We start from the raw sequence: 22,747 nt of genomic DNA, 5'->3' as shown, positions 1-22,747 counted from the left end.
TAGCAGTGCAACTGCTGGGTCATAAGGTAGTTCTATTTTTAATTTTTTGAGGAACCTCCATAATGTTTTCTGGAGTGGCTGCACCAGCTTGCATTCCCACCAGCAGTGTAAAGAGATCCTCTTTCTCTGCATCCTTGCCAACATCTGTTGTTGTTGGGATTGTTAATGTTATCCATTCTGACAGGTGTGATGTGGTATCTCATTGTGGTTTTGATTTGTATTTCCCTGATGATGAGTGATGAGCATTTTTCATGTGTCAGTTAACCATCTGGACGTCTTCTTTGGAGAAGTGTCTATTCATGTCTTTTGCCCATTTCTTCACTGGATTGTTTGTTTTTTGGGTGTTGAGTTTTATAAATTCTTTATAGATCTTGGATACTAACCCTTTATCTGATATGTTGTTTGCAAATATCTTCTCCCATTCTGTCAGTTGTCCTTCAGTTTTGCTGATTGTTTCCTTTGCTGTGCAGAAGCTTTATATCTTGATAAGGTCCCTATAGTAATTCATTTTTGCTTTTGTTTCCCTTGCTTCTGGAGACGTGTTGAGTAAGAAGTTGCTACGGCCAAGATCAAAGAGGTTTTTGCCTGCTTTCTCCTTGAGGATTTTGATGGCTTCCTGTCTTACATTTCGGTCTTTCATCCATTTTGAGTTTATTTTTGTGTATGGTGTAAGAAAGTGGTTCAGGTTCATTCTTCTGGATGTCACTGACCAGTATTACCAGCACCACTTGCTGAACAGACTGTCTTTATTCCATCGGATATTCTTTCCTGCTTTGTCAAAGATTAGTTGGCCATACATTTGTGGGTCTATTTCTGGGTTCTCTATTCTGTTCCATTGATCTGAGCTTCTGTTTTTCTGCCAGTACCATACTGTCTTGATGATTACAGCTTTGTAATACAGCTTGAAGTCCAGGATTGTGATGCCTCTCGTTTTGGTTTCTTTTTCAAGATAGCTTTGGCTATTCAGGGTCTTTTCTGGTTCCATACAAATTTTAGGATTATTTGTTCTAGCTCTGTGAAGAATGCTGGTGTTATTTTGATAGGTATTGCATTGAATATGTAGATTGCTTTGGGTAGTATTGACATTTTAGCAATATTTGTTCTTCCTATCAAGGAGCATGGAATATTTTTCCATTTCTTTGTGTCTTCTTCAATTTCTTTCATAAGCTTTCTATAGTTTTCAGTGGACAGATCTTTCACCTCTTTGGTTAGATTTATTCCTAGGTATTTTATGGTTTTGGTGTGTAATTTTTTCAAAGAAAAAGCTGGTTTCACTGATCTGTTCTGCTCGTTTTTTTTTTTTTTCAACATTTATTTATTTTTGGGACAGAGAGAGACAGAGCATGAACGGGGGAGGGGCAGAGAGAGAGGGAGACACAGAATCGGAAACAGGCTCCAGGCTCTGAGCCATCAGCCCAGAGCCTGACACGGGGCTCGAACTCACGGACCGCGAGATCGTGACCTGGCTGAAGTCGGACGCTTAACCGACTGCGCCACCCAGGCGCCCCTCGTTTTTTAGTTTTTATATCATTTATTTCTGCTCTATCTTTATTATTTCCTTCCTTCTGATGGCTTTAGGCCTAATTTGTTGTTCTTTTTCTAGCTCCTTTAGGTGTAAGGTTAGGTTTTTTATTTGGGATTTTTTTTTTTTTTTTTTTTTTTTGCTTCTTGAGGTTGGCCTGTATTGCTACCTACCTACCTCTTAGGACCACTTTTGCTGCATCCCAAAAGTTTTGGGCCATTGTGTTGTAACTTTCATTTGTTTCCATGTAGTACTGTTTTATTTCTTCCTTGATTTCCTGGTTGACCCATTGATTGTTTATCTACCTTCTGTTTCCATGAGTTCAGTTTTTTTTAGATTCCACATATCAATGATATCTATAGTATTAGTCTTCCACTAACTTATTTCACTTAGCATAATGCCCTGAAGTACATTCATGTTTTTATAAATAGCAGAATTTTCCTTATAGTGATTTTCCTGTCTTTTTCAATAATATATCACATCTTTTTTTTATCCATTCATTCATTGATGGACATTTAGTTTGTTTGCATACCTAACTATTGTGAACAATGCTGCAATGAACATGGCAGTGCAGACAGCTCTTTGAGATCTTGTTTTCATTTCCTTTGGATATATACCCAGCAGTGGGGCTGCTGCATCATGTGCTAGTTCTATTGCTAGTTTTTTGAGGAACCTCCACACTGTTTTCCATAGTGGCTATACCAATTGACGTTACCGCCAATAAAACACCAGTGTTCCCTTTTTTTAATGCCCTTCCTAATACTTGTTACCTCGTAGTTTTTTGTTTGTTTGTTTGTTTTTGATAATAGTATTTCTAACAGGAGGGAAGGGATATCTTACTATTGATTTGATTTACATTTCCCTAGTGTTAGTTCTGTCAAGCACTTTCTTGTAACCGTTGGCCATTTGTACATATTCCTTGGAAAAATGTCTATTCATATTCTCTGCAAATTTTTAAATCATATTGTTTGTGTTTGCTATTGAGTTATAGTTCTTTATACTTTTTGGATATTAACCCCTTATTAGATACACGATTTGCAATATATATTCTCCCATTCTGTTGGCTGTCTTTTCATTTTGTTTCTTTTGCTGTGCAGAAGCTTTTTAGTTTCATGTAGTCCCACTTATTAATTTTTGCTTTTGTTGTGTTTTAGTTTGTATCCAAAAAATCATTGCTAAGACCAATGTCAAGGAGCTTCCCCCCTATGTTTACGTCTAGAAATTTTATGGTTTCAGGTCTTATGTTTAAGTCCTGAATATGTTTTAAATTTTGTGAGTGGTGTAAGAAAGCGGTCCAATTTCACACTTGTGCATGTGGTTATCCTATTTTCTGAACACGATTAATGGAAGAAACTATCCTTTTCCCTCTCCACTTGGTTCCCTTGTCAATGTTAGTTGACCATATATGTAAGGGCTTATTTTGGGGCTCTCATTGCTGTTCAACTGGTCTGTGGAATGGCCAATACCATACTGTCATGATTACTATTTTCATGCCAATAACATACTGTTGTGATTACTAGCTTTATATTCTAGTTTGCAGTCTGAAAGTGTGATGCCTCCAAGTTTTTCTTTCATTCTCAAGGTTGCTTTGGCTTTTGCAGACCTTTGTAGTTCCATATACATTTTAGGATTATATTTATGTATCTGTGAAAAAAAGCCATTAAAATTCTGATAAGGACTGCACTTAATCTATAGATGGTTTTGCATAGTATCAACATTTAAACAATATTAATTATTCCAGCCCATGAATATGAGATTTCTTTCCATTTGTACGTGTCTTCAATTTCTTTCATCAAAATCTTGTAGTTTTCAGAGGGTTCAAGATGGTAACATAGAAAGACCCTGAACTCACATCCTTCCAGGGACACAGCAAATCTACACCTATATACAAAGCAATTCCTCCTGAAGAACTGAGGGTTGACTGAATAGCTTCTGCACAACAAAGGATAGAGGGACCACACAGCAACTGGCAAAAGAGACAGAGGCATGGTAAACATGGAAACCCCACCCCTGATGCTACAACTATAGTGGGAAGGAATAGCACTAGGGGACCTACCTGCATGCATATTCACCTGCCCTAGGACACAGAAAAAAAAGCTATGGCTTAAAGGGAAACTAGAATTGAAGTGAAATAAGCCTGTAGCACTTGCCAAGTAGTAGAGAAACTGCTGGAACTCTCTCCAGGTTCAGAGGTACTTGTCAGCACCACTGTTTATGTTCACCTTCCACCTTGAAACCACAGATCGGAGTAGGGTGCAGGTGCCTGAGCTGGCATGTCACCTCAATGAGCACCAGGCCTCTAGCTCACACCAACCCCAGCATATGCCCCAAGGCAGTCCCTAGAATGATGCCTATAAGGGCTCTGTCTCCACAAGGAGGCCCCCATACTGATTCCTGCTCAAGCTCCAGCCATCCCACTAACACCGCCCCAGTATGGTGGACACTGGGACTCCCCTGAAGTGCTCCCACTACAACTCTAGCCATCTCACCAAGGCAGCACAGGTACAAAGCTCCCAGAAAACCCCCAGCATGCATCTACTTCAGCTCTGGGTAGCCCTGATGCGGAACCCCCTGGATCACCAACCATCAGCCACATCAACTCAAGCTGACCCACAAAGGCACACCCTGCATCAACACCCCAGGACAGCCAGGCCTGTGCCCACTTCTGCACTAACTGTCCTACACTGTATGTTAATTAACTTGAGGATAAATAAATTTTAAAAAATATAAACAAACAAATAAATAACAACCAGGAGACATACTATTTCACCTAATTCATAGAAACAAACACAGAAAGCCAAACAAAATGAGGAGACATATAAATACGCTCCAAACAAAAGAATAAGAAAAACCTCATGAAAATAATTCAATGAAATGGAGATAAACAATCTACCTGATAAGGAATTCAAAGTGGTGGTCATGATGATGCTCAATGGACTTGAAAGAAAAATGGATGGGGGCACCTGGGTGGCTCGGTTGGTTAAGCGTCTGACTTCAGTTCAGGTCATGATCTCACAAGCAGTAGGTCTGGGCCCTGTGCATCAGGCTTTGTGCTAATAGCTCAGATTCTCCCTCTCTCTCTGCCCTCTCCTACTTGCACTCTGTCTCTCTTTCTCTCAAAAAAAAAAGCTAAAAAAACTTTTTTAATAAAAATAAAAATGTATTCTTAAGTATTTGTTTTGGTACTATTTTATAACTGAATTGTTTCCTTAATTTTCATTTTTGGCTTGCCCACTGCTACTATATACAGATACAATTGATTTTTTATATTGAGCATATATATAGCGACCTTGCTGAACTTGTTTATTAGTTCTAACAGTTTCTTAGCAGGTCCTTAGGATTTTCCATACATAAGATCATGTCCTCTGCTAACAGAGATAGTTTGACACCTTCCTTTCCAATCCAGGTGTCTTTTAATTCATTTTTGTTCATTCAATTTGCTTGCCCAGCTACAGTGGCTAGAACCTTTAGTACAATGCTGAATATAAGTGGCAAAAGTAGATGGCTTTTTCCTGATCTAAGGGGGAAATCATCCAGTCTTTAACCATTAAATATGATGTTAGCTGAGGGTGGGGGGTGGGGGAGGGGGATTCACAGAGGTCCTTCGCCAGGTTAGGAAGTTACCCTCTATTTCTAGCATATTGATTGTTTTCATCATGAAGGGGTACTGAATTTTATAAAAGGATTTTGCTATGTCTATTGACATGTATTTATTCTATTGATGAGGTGTATTAACTAATTTACACTGATGCTAAATCTATCTTGCATTCTTGAGATAAATCCCACTTGGTCATACTGTATAATCCTTTTTATATATTGCTGAATTTAAATTAGCTAGTGTTTTGTTGAGGATATCTGCATATACGTTAATAAGAGAATGGTTTACAGTTTTCTTTTCTGCTGATTTCTTTGGTTTTCTTACCAGGGTAATATTGCCTTATAGACTGAGTTGGGAAGGGTTCCCATCTCTCCTATTTTTGGGAAAAGTTTGCAAAGAATTCTATTAATTCTTCTCTAAATGCTTGAAAGTACTCACCTCAAGTGAAACCACCGCTACTTGAATTTTTCTTTGTTGGAAGTTTTTATATTACTAATTCAATCTCTTTACTTGTTGTAAGTCTATTCAGATTTTCTATTCTTAAAACATTTTCGGTAGTTTGAGTCTTTCTAGAAATGTGACCAATTCATCTAAGTTATCTAATTTGTTGACATACTGTTGTTTATTTGCTTATAATTTTTCTATTTCTGTAGAGCTGGTGGCAATATCCCTCTTTTGTTTCTGATTTTAGTAATTTCAGTCTTTGTCAATCTAGCTGAAGGGTTATCAATTTGTTGATCTTTTTAAAGAAAAACCTTTGGGTTTTGCTGCTTTTCACTGTTGTATTTCTGTTCTCTATTTCATTTATTTCGGTGATTTTGCTTTCTGATTTCATTCTATTGCAATCAGAGAAAGTATTTTGTATGGTTTCAATACTTTCACATTTATTGATGATTATTTTTATTGCCTAGCATATGGTCTATGCCAGAAAATGTTCCATATATACTTGGGAAAATGTGAATTCTACTGTTGGGTGGAGTGTTCTCTCTGCCCTTCCCCCACTCACGCTCTCAATCTCTCTCTCTCTCTCTCTCTCTCTCTCTCTCTCTCTCAAAAATAAACATTAAAATTTTTTTCAAAAAATCCCTTATATCATAGCTTTAATTACTGACATATTTAACTTAAATCTTTTTTCCATTTTATTTTTTATTGTAGTAAGTTAAACTTTTCATTTTTATTACTTCAAACTTTAGACACTTCTTATCCTTTCAACATCTGAAAGATACTCTTTTTTTCAAGTTGTAAAAATAAAATTTTTCTTATCCATGGGCCATAAACCATGGAAATATAGCTAACTTTTTTTCCCCTCCTCTTTTACAGATTAAACCTCCATCACACATACTATGGGTTGTGCTAAAGTAAAGATGCAAACTTATTCAGTAAAAATCAGAGACAGAAAATGTCTACAGCTATATGTAATGGATTACTGGGTACATTAACTCATTGGATTTGCCACAGCTTTACACCGAACGCTGAACTCTGCACTACTGAGCAGGATGACATACTTCAATATATCACATAATTCACATGAGTCATGCACTGCAATAGTATCAACAAACCATTCAATGTTGTATTTGCCTCTATTTCCACACTTGATGGCCATCCAGTATATAATGCTTTATTCACTTATTTTGATGGTTCTATGATTTAAATTGATGTTCCTACAAATTGCTTACCAGTTTTCCCAATATAATTTAAAGGAAAAAAAAACCCTCTCTCTTTTAGACTAGAGACATGACTGTTAAATGCAGTTTCCAATACTAGATTAGATCCTGTGCTAGGAGGAAAAATGATGGCACAAATGAAAAACAATGGTATAAAAATAATGGTATAAATGGTAAAAATAAAGGTATAAAGAATAATAGTATAAAATAAGGGTATAAGGGGACAATTAACAAAATTGGAATATGGAAGGCAGATTAGACACATGTATTACAATGTTAAATTTATTGAAATTGATCATTGTACTATAGTTATTAAAGAATATTTGTGGGGTGCCTGGGTGGCTCAGTCAGTTAAGGTTCTGACTCTTGGTTTTGGCTCAGGTCATGATCTCATGGTTTCGTGAGTTCAAGCCCCACATTGGGCTCCATGCTCACAGTGTAGAGCCTGCTTGGGATTCTCTGTCTCCCTACCTGCCCCTCATCCACTCACGCTGTCTCTGTCTCTCTCAAAATAAATAAATAAAGTTACTTGTCATGTTAGGAAAGAATATTTGTCATGTTAAGAAATACAAATTGATGTGTTTAAAGGTGAAGAATCATGATAGAATACATAGTATTCTAGCGGATCAAAAAGACCTCACAAAACAAACAAAAAACCAAAGAAACACCACATTCATATAGAACAATGGTTCTCAACTAGGGATGATCTGCTTCCTCCCCAAGGACATTTGCAGTGTCTGGATATATTTGGGGGGGGAGGGGTACTACTGGCATCTGATCAGTGGAGTCCACAATGCTACTAATAAGCGCCCTACAATGTACAAATCAGCCCTCACAACGAATGATCTGGTCTCAAATGCCAACAATATTGAGGTTGAGAAACCTTGATGCAGAGAAAGCAACTGGTAGAGCAAAAGGGATAAAATAGCAACAATAGCTGTGTCTAGGTGAGCGTTATGAGTGTTGTTTTGATTATTCTTTTGTTTTAAAGTTTTTATTTAAATTCCAGTTAACATACAGTGTAGTATTAGTTTCAGGTGTACAATACAGTGTCTCAACCACTTACAGACTCCACCTGGTGCTCATCAAAAGGGCACACTTTAATCCCCATCACTTATTTAACCCATCACCTGTTTTGATTATTCTTTTTTTTTTTCTTAAGTAGGCTCTACACCCAGCGTGGAGCCCAGCATGGAGCCCAGGGCAGGGCTTAGACTCACAACCCTGAGATAAAGACCTGAGCTTAGATCAAGAGTCAGACACTCAGCCAACCAGACACCCCCCTACCCTGAATTTTAATTATTCTTAATCTTGTAACTTTTATGTAATTTGGAAATTATTTCCAAATAAAAAGTGTTTTTAAACTTCTTTTATAATTTTTTTAATGTTTATTTATTTTGAGAGAGAGAGAGAGAGAGAGAGCACGCACGCATGTGAGTCGGGGAGGGGCACAGAGAGAGGGAGACAGAGAATCTGAAGCAGGCTCCAGCCTCTGAGCTGTCAGCACAGAGCCCGACACAGAGCTTGAACTCACAAGCTGTGAGATCATGACCTGAGCCCAAGTTGAACTCTTAACTGACTGAGAGCCCCAGGCACCCTAAACTTCTTTTAAAAGTACTATGTTGTTATGATTATCATACACTGAGTCATTACAGAGAAAAGTGGACCTATTTTGGGGCTCTGTATTCTATTTCTAGTCTATCTCCTGAAGATTTGGAGAAGTGAACATTTCTGGTGAGGTGACTTAATAACTGCTAAAGTCCACAGAAACAGTTCTTTGGGTCTTAACTAAGCAAGGTATTTTAATATATGCATATTAAATGTGCAATGTGCAAAGATTCCAGGGTCAGATTATTTGCCTGATTTTTTTTTTTTCAGGAGAACAAATCAGAGTGAGGTTGGGCTCTAGGAAGTTGGAGCAGTGATTCCCCAAAGTGAGCACCACTCATGCAATCCAAGCTCTTAAGGGCCATCCAGACACAAAGCAACATCAAGCCACATGTGATATTAGCCTTTTGGGATAAGAGCAACATCCTACAAACACATTTCCAAAGTTAACCTCTAGAAAACACGTTTGTGCTTTCAGCCTACAGAACTTTAAAGCCTAATTAACTTTAAAGTACAATTTAAATGTAATCATAAGACACCCTTCTCTGAGAGTCTGTCTGGAATGCAGCAGAATACCAATAAATAAATGAGTTAGAAACTTGGATTTTATTTATTTTCTATTATATCTCTGTTTATTAATAACTTCTCCAAAGGTAAAACAGAATATAAATAGGTTCACAGGAGGATATGTATTAAGCTATTTAATAAATGTTTCATAAAATCATTTTTTTAGGTATGCCAAATGTAATAAAAAGACTCTACTTGTAATGCATGCTGGCTGGCAGCCTTTGAGCCCCCAGTCCCACCTTTTTCCCTTTGCCCCACATCTGGGCAACCTGATAAGAAAGCCTGCTCATACCCTTAGACCTTTGGTGTCCTCAGTCCCTGGCACTGGCAGAAATTTCAAACCACACAAGCCCCACCTGAGTGTGGGAACCTCCATCCCACTCACTTTCTAACAATAAAAACCCAAAGTCCCACCTCCCTCATTTCCCTCTGGACCAAAGAGAAACCCTTCTCCTAGCTGTGGGGATCCATGTGCTATAGATTGTTATGAGTCATGAACTCTATTTTACACCCATTGGTGCCCATGTGTCATTTGTCCCAACTCCATAATTTTCCAGGGTGGAGTGGGAGAATTGTCCAGTGTCTGGTAGAGGATTCTAGCTACCCAGATAAAACAGTAACTGACTAGTTTTGCTTAATGATTTCTCAGAATCACTTGTCAAGGCAGCAGGAAGACTCTAGTCTCTAAGTCTTCCAGGGCAAAGACCAGAAGAATGATAGGATCATACTTACTGATGTCCACACATAAGTTAGGGTCTGAAATATACCAAAGCAAATTTCTATGAGAAAAGTTAATAATTCACAAAACAAAATTGAAAGGATAAAATTAAACCATACAGAGTAGAATACTGAAGTTACAATTAGTTACAATTTTGCTTTTACTATTATAGAGACAATTAAAATGGAAAGTTTTTTTTTTTAACTACATGTTAAAAACAAAAACACAGACTCCCAGCTCTCACCCAAACGGCACTCCAAGGGCACCCAGTGGAGTCACCAGGACTGTGGGGACCGCCGTGTAAGCCAGGAAGTTTCCAATCTGGCCAACAGCCACTGTCAAGAGAATCACAAGGATACCACTTGCAATTACAGCTCTCTTTCAGCAATGATCAGAGTTTAATTGGGCAAGGAGCTGTTCTGAAAGGGCTATTTCTTCTCTATTACTTGTAAGGAAGCAAATGTGGAGCATTATTGCATAATTAAAGGTCCTGAAGGCAGGGGAGAGCAGGCCCCAGAGAGTCACTGACCCAAACTGGAAGACTAGTTTCCTCTGTGGAATTTCCCAAACTAAATGGCAATGATTGACAGTAGGCGCAACAGAGTATATTTCCACTTTCCCCTTAACACATCCTTGTTTTACAACTAATCGCATAGAATTTCTTGAGCCCCTTCAATGGCCTGGGACTTAACTCCAGTATAGACCACTGGGCCACAGTGACACGCTGCTGATATACCAGGTAGAAACACAACTGCCTGCATAGGACTGCATTCAGGGCTATACTAAGAGAGCTTAAAGATGAGCTCCTCAATAAAAGGAAATAATATCTGCTAGGTAACATCTTGCCTGAAAGGCAATGTGTGACAAATAAACCTCATAATATTGTTGAATTTTATAGTATAATTTTTCTTTATATATTTAGGGTTCTGAACTCTAATCCTATTAATTTTTATATGATAGCACATAACCTCTGCATGCGACCTCTTTTATCAGTCTGATTGAAGAAACTCTCCTTTGTAAAACCAATTACGTTCGACAAAACAAGAAATTTCACCAAGTGCCAACAGCCTGACTACAGATGAGTAAGCAGGAGCTATTTTAATTTCTTTGGAACCAGGACAGTCTGACCTGGACTAAATTCAGGGCTTATTGCAGGAAGTAGGACCCTCTATCTCCTCCCAACCATGACTCCCACCCTGGTCCACAGTCCAAAGAATGCAGCCACACTCATTCCAACCTCTGCAGTCCTGCTAGAGGAATGACTGATCTTAAGAAAGAAAGCACATCAAACTGTTCACCACACTGGGTACTTACTTGCAATTGTGCCTGCCCACCACACAATGTCTGTTAAATAGGAAGTACCTGTGAAAGAGTGAGATAAAAAGGTCAGAAAAGTACAAAGCAAGAGGTTTACAAACTATATACTTTAAAAAGGAACTTTTACTTGAAAATAAAATTGAAAAGAATATTGAATGCCATACTACTTAGTCACCATTTTAAGAATCTTTAAGTTAGTCTATAAATAGCAGCATGAAAAACCACTAAAAGTGGCAAATACAGGTATTTTTTTGCAATGAACACAAGCTGACCCAAACAAGTCAAGCCTTTATTAAAGAAACATTTTTGAGCTCATCATGTGACCCAGAGTCACAAATACTCTTTGGCATGAAGTTTTATGTTGAAGTCCAGTTCTCTCATGCATTTACTGTAAGCCATTTATATGATAATTTTATTAGTATAGGCTTCAATGACTTGGTGCTTAAACAGGTTAGTCAATTTTCAAAATTTACCTTTCTCATATGGCTCTCTTTTCAACCATTTGGGCAGCAGACCTTTTCTCTCACTCAGTGATTTGACATTTTACACAGTTTCTTGTACTCTCTTAGGTTACCCTCATATATCCCATGTATAGTCAGACAGAACCATGAGCAGGTGCCCAGGCCTCTCCATCACATGGGTCCCTCCTTCCTGTATGAGGAACCTGCAGCAAGATGGTCTCCCAACCGTTGAGACACAGATTTGTCCCACTTGAGATATGTCAAAATGTTTGTCTGACAGGTTTCTTCACTTCAGGTTAAAGTACCTAATTCTAGAGTTTAGCCATTCTAATAGGTGTGAGATAATATCTTATTGTGGTTTTGATTTGCATTTCCCTGATGAGTGATGTTGAGTATCTTTCCATGTGTCTGTTGGCCACTTGTACGTCTTCTTAGGAAAAATGTCTATTCAGATCTTGTGTCCATTTTTTTTTTTTAATTTTTTTTTAAATTTTTTTTCAACGTTTTTTATTTATTTTTGGGACAGAGAGAGACAGAGCATGAACGGGGGAGGGGCAGAGAGAGAGGGAGACACAGAATCGGAAACAGGCTCCAGGCTCTGAGCCATCAGCCCAGAGCCCGACGCAGGGCTCGAACTCACGGACCGCGAGATCGTGACCTGGCTGAAGTCGGACGCTTAACCGACTGCGCCACCCAGGCGCCCCTCTTGTGTCCATTTTTTAACTATATTGGGGTTTTTTTTTGGTGTTGAGTTGTGTAAGTTCTATAAAGATAACTTGTATCTTAATATTTTGGATATTAACCCTTATCAGATATATCATTTGCACATATATTCTCTCATTCAGTAGTAAATGATGTTACAATAGGGATGTAATGGGACAGATGGTAGCTATACTTACAGTGAACACAGCATAATGTATAAACTTGTCAAATCACTAAGTTGCACATCTGAAACGAATGTAACATGTTATCAGCTATACTCATTTAAAAGTAACTCTGTAGTTACCTTTATAGGGAAATTACTTTTTAAAAAATAAAGTACCTAATTCTAACTGGACATTCTAATTCTTAATAATTTAGTATAATGAACACAGGAAGTCAGTGATTCATGGAGGAACAGAATTACAGGTATTACAATATGTACTTGAAAACAGTGAAATGGGGCTAATAAGTAATGACAGAGTAGGAAGAATGGATGAGTTAAAACATCATCATTTGGCAACATCACAATAAAAACCAATTTAGCAAGAATCATTAATGGATACTAAAGCAAGTGGATAAAAGTTTGTTGAGGAATATAAGACTGCCACATAGTCTCCCTTAATCACCTCCATCAGTTTTTCATTAATTATTAAGAGAAAAGCTTACCTTTACAGTACTCTATAGACCCTGACAGACATCACCTAACCAAGTGGCTCAAGTTATCATCAGCAATGGGACAAATCAATATTACATGCTTCCTGAGCGGATGCACTGAGAAGGATACAACATTATATCTGGTATTCCTGCCAAAGTGCATCACTTGAATTTAAATATGAGGAAACTGTGAAGTAGACTATGAATTTGCTGGTTTGCACTCTAAAAAAGGCAAGGTCCTGGGGCACCTGGTTGGCTCAGTCAGTTAAGAGTCTGACTTCGGCTCAGGTCATGATCTCACAGTTAGTGAGTTCAAGCCCCACGTCGGGCTCTGTGCTGACAGCTCAGGCTGACAGCCTGCTTCAGATTCTGTGTCTCCCTCTTTCTTGCCTCTCCCCTGCTTGTGCTCTGTCTCTCTGTCTCTGTCTCTCTCAAAAAATAAATAAGCATTAAAAAAATGTTTTAAAAGACAAGGTTCTAAAGACAAAGAAAGGCTAAAGAACTGTTGCAGATAAAAGAAAACTAAGACATGGTAACTCAACACATACGATGCTAAATGAAAAAAAAAAAACGTTGCTATAAAGGACAGTATTAGGGCAATTGGCAAAATCTAAATATGGACCGTTGTCAAGAAAAGACTTATAAAACCCATTTTCTTTCTACATGAGAATGTGACTCAAGGTTCACTTTCTGGTTCTAGGAAGCTGACAGCCATGTGGCCAGAAGATAACACTTAGAAATGACCTCTGATGGACAAATAGCACCTGACTGGAGGTCGGTGAACACCTGGTAGAGATCCTATTACTTGGACTCCCGAGTGCAATGCCTCTGGGAACAAGTATGTCTCCTGTGGGGCTTGGGAGCTCTGCCTCTGTGACTTTACCCTAGGGGGCACAAGGCTCATAAGGCAGGGCTGCTGTGGCATTGCCTACTGCAGCTCTGCCTCCAGGCCCCTGAGCCATGCTTTGCCTCTGCTGCCAACCTTCAGCAGGAGAGGGCACAGCACTAGCTATGGCTCCTGTCCTGTGTCCCTGAGTGTGTCTGAAGCAAATGTGGACCGTACAGCTGAGCCCAAGAAAGCCCCTCCTAGTAAGCACTGTAGACTAGTTACCAGATATTAGTGCAAAATCCATGTTGAATTTCCTGAATGTGTTAATCGCACTGTGTCTACTTAAAAGAATGCCCCAGTACCCCCCAAATACATGCTATATTTAAGAAAAAAATTGTTTTAGTTTTTATTTTAAGTAGGCTCCATGCCCAATGTGGGGCTTGACTCATGACAATCAAGAGTCACATGCTCTACCAACTAAGCCAGCCAGGCACCCCTGCATGCTGAATTTAAAGAATGAAAGTTCATGAAGTCCACTTCCAGAATGCTGGTGTGAGGAACCCTGTGGACCAGTTTCCCACTGAAACAACAATAACTGCCAAATAAAGTATTAAAATTGTTTTTCAAGTCTCTGAAATTGCCCTAAAAGCATATAGCAAATAAAGAAACGTGTACTCAAGAAAAATCTACTAAATCACAGTAAGAACAGTGTAAGCCCTTAGCACATGAGCTAAGACCTATCTGTTCTCTCCCTCACTGCAATTCAGCTTCACAGAAGCTCCACTCCAGGCTGGTAACCAAGAAAATGAGGTCCCCTCTCCCTTTAGCTCTCCATCACCAGGAAGAGCAGTTCTTCAGCATTTCTTATGCCCTTCAAGTTGAATAGGCTAAATATCTGATCAGTGTATCCAAGCCCCTACCCAGAGACTCTATCCCTGGTACAACAGGCCCTGATCATCCTATCCTGTTTTAAGCCTGAAGGTAGGGTGCAAGTCTCATGCTTAGAGAGGCAAGCAGAGATCAGAGGCTACCAACTACTCCCAATAACTAGTCTCAACAAATATACCTGCCTTAAATTAACTGGACAAGACTATGAAGCAACTAAAAGCTAGATGTGATACCCAATGAGGCAGACAAGAGAAAAATTAGGTAAAGAAACAGTCAAAGCCCAGCTAGTCATCTCAAGTAAAGGTGCACATACCCAAGACTATAACCTCTGAGGTGTGTGTCATTACAGGCTTCACAGGGGAAACAGACTTTACCAAAATACTCCACTAAACAAATTTAGGTCACTAAACAAATAAACAAGCAAACAATCCACTGAGACAAGGAGGTCAATCAATTTTCAAAGTTGCTATCATACATTACCTAAAATGTCCAGATATCAACAAAATTCATGACAAAACAACAACAAAACAACCGAATTCAAAAATGGCCAAAAGACTTGAATAGACATTTCTCCAAAAAGATACACAAATGGCTAATAAGCACATGAACAGATGCTCAACATTGCTAAACATTAGGGAAACACAAATCAAACCCATATCACTTCACATCCACTAAAGTGACTACTATTCACAAAAACAAAACAAGTGTTGGTAAGGATGTGGATAAACTGGAAACCATGTGCACTGCTGGTGAAAATGGAAAACGGTGCAGCCACAGTGGAAAAGGGAATGGCAGTTCCTCAAGAGGTTACATATAGGATCACCATATGATCCAGCAATTCCCCTTCAGGGTATATACCCAAAAGAACTGAAAGTGGGGACTTAAACACATATTTATTTGTACATCATGTTCATACCAGCATTATTCACAATAGACAAAACGTGGAAACAACAAGTATTCTACAGCAGATGAATGAACAAATGGACAGACAAAATACAATGGACATGGTCCTTTTTGCTTTACATGAAAAAGCAGCAAACGGTACAAGAAAGATTGTTATTCAACCTTAAAGAGGAATGAAATTCTGATACATGCTACAGCACAGGTGAACCTGAGAGACAGTATGTTAAGTGAAACAGCCAGTCAAAAAATAACAAATATTTTATAAGTGAACTTAACATGAGGTACTGAGGGTAGTCACTTCCATAGAAACAGAATGTCATAGGGGCTGGGAGTGAGAACGGGGGGTTCCTGTTAAATGGGTACAGTGTTTCCGAAGGAGATTATGAAAAAGTTCTAGAGATGAATATTGGTGATGTCTAACACAACATGAATGCCTTTAACACAGCCAAACTATACAATTAAAAATGGTTAAAATAGTAAATTTTATGGCATGCATATTTTACAACAATAAAAAAATAACTGGAGCAACAGAGGCCTGAAAATGTTAAGCCCATGACTCCCTATCATCTTGAGATATAAACTAAGTCAAGAGCTTCCAGCATTATGAATCAAACCAGAACGCCCATGGTAGGAGTGCCTGGAGCCTCCACAATATCTGCAGTCCATCCTACAATTACACTATTGCCATCTAGTGGTCCTTGAGCCCTAGACCTTTGGGGTCTCCTGTAACCTAGGTGCTATTCAACTTCAGGAGGAGATGCTGGGTCAAGTTACTCTCCAGGCAGTGCTTCTTGATGGGAAAACTGTTATTTCTGTCTTTTTTTTTGGTGTTCAAATGTACTAAGAAGATGGGTATAGGGACCATTCTACAGAGATTCTGTGCCTTTTTGCTCTTGATAGTTTGTCTTCATCTTTTTCCTTGTAGGTCTCTTAGGGGTTAAGTAGTATCAAGAGGAAGCAAGGCAAAGTTTTCCTGTTTATTCTGCATGCTGGGAATGAGGAACATTTTAGGTTCATGAATAACTTATTATATATTTGTATTATAATTAAAGATAAAATATTCTTGCTCCATTTGTTACACATGAAACAGAAGCAAAGAACACAAGGTAAACTATAATTGCTTGAATGATGTTGGTTTCTATTAGGTGTAAAAGTTCAAAGAAAAAAAATGCTGTGTGATGGCATGATCATGTAATAATAAAAATAAGAACCCCCACTCCCTAAATACAAGACATGCAAAAAAGCCAGGAGAATGTGACCTACATTACATACACTATACAAACAGGGAAAATGCAGGCAACTAAAACCGCCTGTAAGAGGGCCTAATTTCAGACTTCACAAAAATCTCAAACCATCCATTAAAAATATGTTCAAGTCACTAACTGGAATTAAGATAAAAACTTAAAAAAATATGTTCAAATAAGTAAAGAAACCATGCCTAAAGAAGTAAAGAAGGTATGTGTAAATACAACTTCTCATCAAATAGAGAGTATTAATGAAGAGACAGAAATGACTTAAAAAAAAAACAAACCCAAACTGAAATTCTGGAATTAAAAAGTACAATACTGGAATGAAAAAAGAAATCAATAGCAAATTTGAATATTCTCGGCAAAAGAAAGATTTAGTGAATTTGAACATAGATTGATAAAGACTGTACATTCTGAAGGGGGGAAAAGCATAAAGAAAAATAAACAGAACCTTAGAAAAATGTGAAACAACATTAAGTACATCAACACAGTCATAATGTTACTACCAGAAGGAGAGAAGAGAGGAAGTAGAAGAAAAAACATTCAAGGAAAAAAAGGCTGAAATTTACGAAACATGATGAAAATTCAAGAAGCTCAACAAACTCCAAGAGTTCCACACACAAGTCACATTGGTAAAAATGCTCAAAGATGAAGAAAAATTTTAAGAGAAGCAATAGAAAAATGAATGATAATACGCAAGACAATCTCAGTAAATTAACAACTGATTTCTTAGCAAATTTTAATTACAATTTTTAAAAAATGTTTAATTACAAAACACAAATTTGTTTCCCTTTCTCACCTTAACTGATTTGAAAAGCTATGGGACATATGTGCACAGAACTGTTGTTGGATTTATAATACATAGAATTGTAATATATTTAACAATAACAGCATAAAGGATGTGGGTGTGATCAAAGTTTTACTGAGTAAGGACACGGTAACTTAATAACTTGAATGCCGTAAGAACAAATAAAGAGAACAAAGAATGGTAAATAAAAAGGTTAACATATCGATGGGGTGCCTTGGTGGCTCAGTTGGTTGAGTGTCTGACTCTTGATTTCAGCACAGGTCATGAGCTTGGAGCTTAAGATTCTCTCTCTGTCTCCCTCTTTCCCTCTCCCCCAGCTCTCTCTCTCTCTCTCTTTAATAATAAAAATAAAAATATTTTAAAAATTTTTAAATGGTTAACATATTAAACTCTATAAATCTATATTTGCTTTTCTTTATTTTAGAAACTTCTTTAAGGACATAAAATTATATAAAGCTTGCATTACTTTAATTATGTATTGCAACAATATATTGTTGGGTTTGTAACATAAAAACAATAACACAAATAAAAGAAGCAGCAATATACAAGCAAGGCTTCTATATCTAATTAGAATTAAATTAGCATAAGTCTAAAGTACATTTCTTAAAAAAATTTTTTTCTAATGTTCATTTATTCTTGAGAGAGAGAGACAAAGCGTGAGCGGGAGGGGCAGAGAGAGAGGGAGACACAGAATCAGAAGCAGGCTCTTGGCTCTGAGCTGTCAGCACAGAGCCCAACTCAGGGCTGAAACTCACAAACCATGAGACCATAACCCGAGCCAAAGTCAGCCACTTAACTGACTGAGCCACCCAGGTGCCCCTAAAGTAGATTTTCTAAGTTAAGATGTATATGGTAAGTTTAGAGCAACCACTAAAAAAATAATGCAAAAATACATTGACAGGGAAAATATCAGGAGGGTGAGATTCAAGTGGTAAAACAGGAGGATCCTGAGCTCCCCTCCTCCCATGTACACCAAAACTACAGCTACCTATAGAACAACTCTCTAGGAGAACTACCTTAAGACTAACAGAATAGTTATTCTGCAACTAAAAATATAATGAAAAAGCCATATAGAGATGGGTAAGAGGGGCAGAGAGTCTAGTAGGAACTCATGCCCCCAGAGTAACAAACTAAAAGCAGAGGGATATCACAAAATGGAGGTTATCTCTCGGGAGCAAGGGGATCAAGCCCCACATCCGGCATCCCTACCCTGAGGACCTGCACTGAGTAGATGAGCCCATATAAAATCTGACTTTGAAAATCAGCCCAGTTTAACTCGAGAAGAACCAAAGGGCTACAGGATATTAAGACTCCAATCTTAAAGAGCCAGAGCACTATACCACTCACTCCATGACTCAGCATAGAGCCAGAAGTTTGAAAAGTAATTGGACCATGCATGAAGGAGATTATTTGACTAATTTTAGGGTATCTGCTAGAGGGGCTGGGATCTATAAGAACTTTCTCCAGGAATGGAAGTGGTGGTACAATTTTTATTATTCTCCTTCTAACTAGCTGACCTGGTGCTGGTGGGTACCATTTCTGGTAACTTCCATGCACCTTGCTAGCACCACTCTCCCCACCCTGGGGACTCACCCCACCTACCCTGCCCACCCAAGCAGGCACACTTCCCAAGTGGCTTCCACCTAACTCCCATCCCCACAGCACCTGGTGGGAAGCATCAGCTGAAACCACACCCTCCTCTAGGGACTCCCACAGGGCAGAAGGGAAGGAGGAGCATCCTTGCCCACCAGCACACTCACAACAGTAGTGGCCTGGTTTCACAGTCAACCACACCAGGGGCCAGTCAAGCCCACCAGTGTGCCCACAGCAGTCACGGCTCAGCCATGATAGGAGGACATATGAAACCCACAGAGGTGACATCCCTGGAGCATGTAGTTCTGATAACCAGGGGGGATGGTGCTTCTGGGCCCCAAAGGAGACCCTGTATATAAGGCCCCTCTTTCAAGAACAGAAGACATAGTTGATCTACTTAATGCAAAGAAATAAACACAGAGAGTTAGACAAAATGAGGAGACAGAGGAACATGGTCCAAATGAAAGAATAAGACAAAACCTCAAAAAAGAACTAAATGAAATGTAGATAAGCAAGCTACCTGACAAATGGTTCAAAATAATAGTCATAAAGATGCTCACCAAATTTGGGAGAAGAGTGAATGATCTCAGGGACAACTTCAACAAAAGAGAAAATATTAAAAAGTTCAATCAGAGCTAAAGAATACAATAACAAATAAAAGACATACTAAACAGAATCAACACCAGATTACATAACACAGAAGAACAAATCAGGAATCTGGAAGAGAGGGTAGAGGAATTCAGCCAAGCAGAACAGCAAAAAGGAAGGAAGGATGGATTTTAAAAGATACTTTAGGGAACCCCTGGGAAAGCATCAAACACACTAACAACTGCATTACAAAGGTCCAAGAAGGAGAAGAGAGAGAAAAAAAGGCAAAAAAGTTATTTGAATGAAAACATAGCTGAAAACATTCCTAATCTGGGAAAAGACACAAACATCCAGGTCAAGGAAGTAAAGAGAGTCCCAAAAAAGATGAGCCCAAAGATGCTCATATAAAGACACATAATGATTAGAATATAAGAAATTAAAGACAAACTCTTAAAAGCAGCAAGGAAAAAGCAATTAGTTACATGCAAGGGAACCACTGTAAGTCTGTCAGCTGATTTTCAGCAGAAACATCGCAGACCATAAAGGAGTACAATGAAATATTCAAAGTGCTTAAAAAAAAAAAACAAAACTATTGAGAATACCCTACCTGGCAAGGTTATCATTCAGAATTGAGGGAGAAATACAGAGTTTTGGAATCAAAAGTTAAAGAAGTTCATTACCACTAAATCAGCCTTATAAGAAATGTTGAAGTAAATTCTTTAAGTGAGAAAGAAAAGGCCAAAACTAGAAGAAAATTATGAATGAAAAAATTTCACTAAGAAAAGGAAACATATAGTAAAAGTGGTAGATCAACCACTTATAAAGCTATTATCAAGGTTAAAAGTCAACATTAGTAAAATCAACTATGTCTAAAATAATTAGTAAGAGATCCACAAAATTTAAAAATGTAAAATATGACATCAAAAAATTAAAATGTGAAGGGGAAGTAAAAGTGTAGCATTTTTACATAGTGTTTGAACTTAAGTAACCATCAACTTAAAATAGACTGCTATATGTACAGAATGTTATATATGAACCTCAGAGTAACCTCAAACCATAAAACTATAATATACAAAAAATAAAAAGGAATCCAACAGTAACACTAGATAAAATCATTGATTCACAAAGAAAGAGAGCAAGAGAAAAAAAAAAGGAACAGAGAACTACAAGAACAAACAGTAAACACTGAACAAAATGACAATGTGTACATGTCTATCAATAATTACTTGAAACATAATTGGATGAATGCTCCAGTCAAAAGACATAGGGTGGCTTAATGGATTAAAAAAACAAAAAACAAAAAAAACATCAAGATCCAACCATATGCTGCTTACAAGAGACTCACTTCAGACCAAAAGACATGTACATATTGAAAATGAAAGGATGGAAAACAATAACCCATGCAAATAGAAATAAAAAGAAAACTGGCATAGCAATATTTATATCAGACAAATTGGTAAAAAAGGAAAACAGTCACTATTTGCAGATGACATAAAACTATATATATAGAAAACCCTAAAGACTCCTCTAAAAAATGATTACAATAGATGAATTAAGTAAATTTTCAGGATACAAAATGGACATACAAAAATCTGTTGTGTACACTTATAATGTATACACATTATATGTAAGTGTATATACACTTATAATGACCTAGCAGAAAGAGAAGTTAAAAAAATAATCCCATTTACAACTGCATCAGAAAGATAAAATACCTAAGCATTTAACCAAGGAGGTGAAAGACCTTATAGTGAAAACTGTAAGCCACTCATGAAAGAAACTGAAGACGACACATACAAATGGAAAGATAAACCCTGCTCATGGATTAGAAGAATTAATATTGTTAAAATGTGAATACTCAAAGCAATCTACAGATTCAATACAATCTCTATCAAAATTATCAATGGCATTTTTTTCACAGAAATATTACAGACAATCCTAAAATTTGTATAGAACCACAAAAGACCCAAAAATAACCAAAATATTCTTGAGAAAGAGCTAAGCTGGAGGTATCATGCTCCTTGATTTCAAACTACACTACAAAGCTCTAGTAATCAAAACAGTACATTATTGGTGCACACACACACACACACACACACACAAAGACACATAGATCAACAAAGCAGACAATAGAGCCCAGTTATAAACACATGCTTACATGGGCAATCTACAACAAAGGAGGCAAGAATATACAATGGGGGGAAAAGTCTTTCCAATAAATGGTGTTGAGAAAACAGCTCGTTTACATGTGAAAGAATGAAACTAGATCACTTTCTTCCACCATATATCAAAGTTAACTAAAATGGGCTAACCACTTAAATGTGAGACCTGAAAACATTAAACTCCTAAAAGAAAACATATGCAGTAATTTCTTGGGACATCAGCCTCCACAATATTTTTCTGAATTATCTCCTCAGGCAAGGGAAACATAAGCAAAAATAAACTATTAGGACTATATCAAACTAAAAACCTTTAGCACAGCCAAGGAAACCATCAACAAAACAAAAAGGCAACATGATGAATGGGAGACAATATCTGCAAATCACATACCTGATAAGCAGTTAACATCCAAATTATATAAAGAATCCATACAACCCAATACCAAAAACCCCCACATAATCTGATTAATAAATGGACAGAGGAACTGAATAGATATTTCTCCACAGAGGACATACAGATGGCCAACGCACACATGAGAAGATGCTCAACATCACTCATCATCAAAAAGACAAGAAATAACATGTTGGTAAGGATATGGATAAACCCTCATGCATTAAACCCTTATGCACTGTTGGGGCGGGACATAAATTGGTGTAACAGCTAAGAAAAACTATATAAAGTTTCCTCAAAAAATTAAAAATAAAACTACCATATGATTTAGTAACTCTATCCCTAGGTATCTACCTAAAGACAACAAAAATACTAATTGGAAAAGGTATATGCACCCTATGTTTATTGCAAGATTATTTACAATAGCCAAATTATGGAAGCAACCTCAGTACCCACTGACAGATGAATGGATAAAGATGTGGGGTATGTGTGTGTATAGATAGATAGATATATATATATATATATAGATA

The 22,747-nt window shown here is 37.7% G+C and overlaps 1 protein-coding gene across 1 annotated transcript in view; it reads right to left on the bottom strand.

Annotated features, from left to right (window-relative positions):
• NIPA1 (NIPA magnesium transporter 1) overlaps positions 1-22,747 on the bottom strand; it is an 88,631-nt gene that overhangs the window by 43,848 nt on the left and 22,036 nt on the right. The window contains exons 2-3 of the mRNA XM_030317593.1: positions 10,992-11,039; positions 9,922-10,012 (exon numbers count right to left, since the gene is read on the bottom strand). Coding sequence (XP_030173453.1) covers positions 9,922-10,012; positions 10,992-11,039 — 139 coding nt within the window. The remainder of the gene's footprint in view (positions 1-9,921; positions 10,013-10,991; positions 11,040-22,747) is intronic.

This window comes from Lynx canadensis, chromosome B3, assembly GCF_007474595.2.
Source record: "Lynx canadensis isolate LIC74 chromosome B3, mLynCan4.pri.v2, whole genome shotgun sequence".
In the NCBI taxonomy this organism is placed as follows: domain Eukaryota; kingdom Metazoa; phylum Chordata; class Mammalia; order Carnivora; family Felidae; genus Lynx; species Lynx canadensis.
The sequence above is the reverse complement of the archived record's forward strand: the minus strand, read 5'-3'. Positions and strand labels throughout refer to the sequence as shown.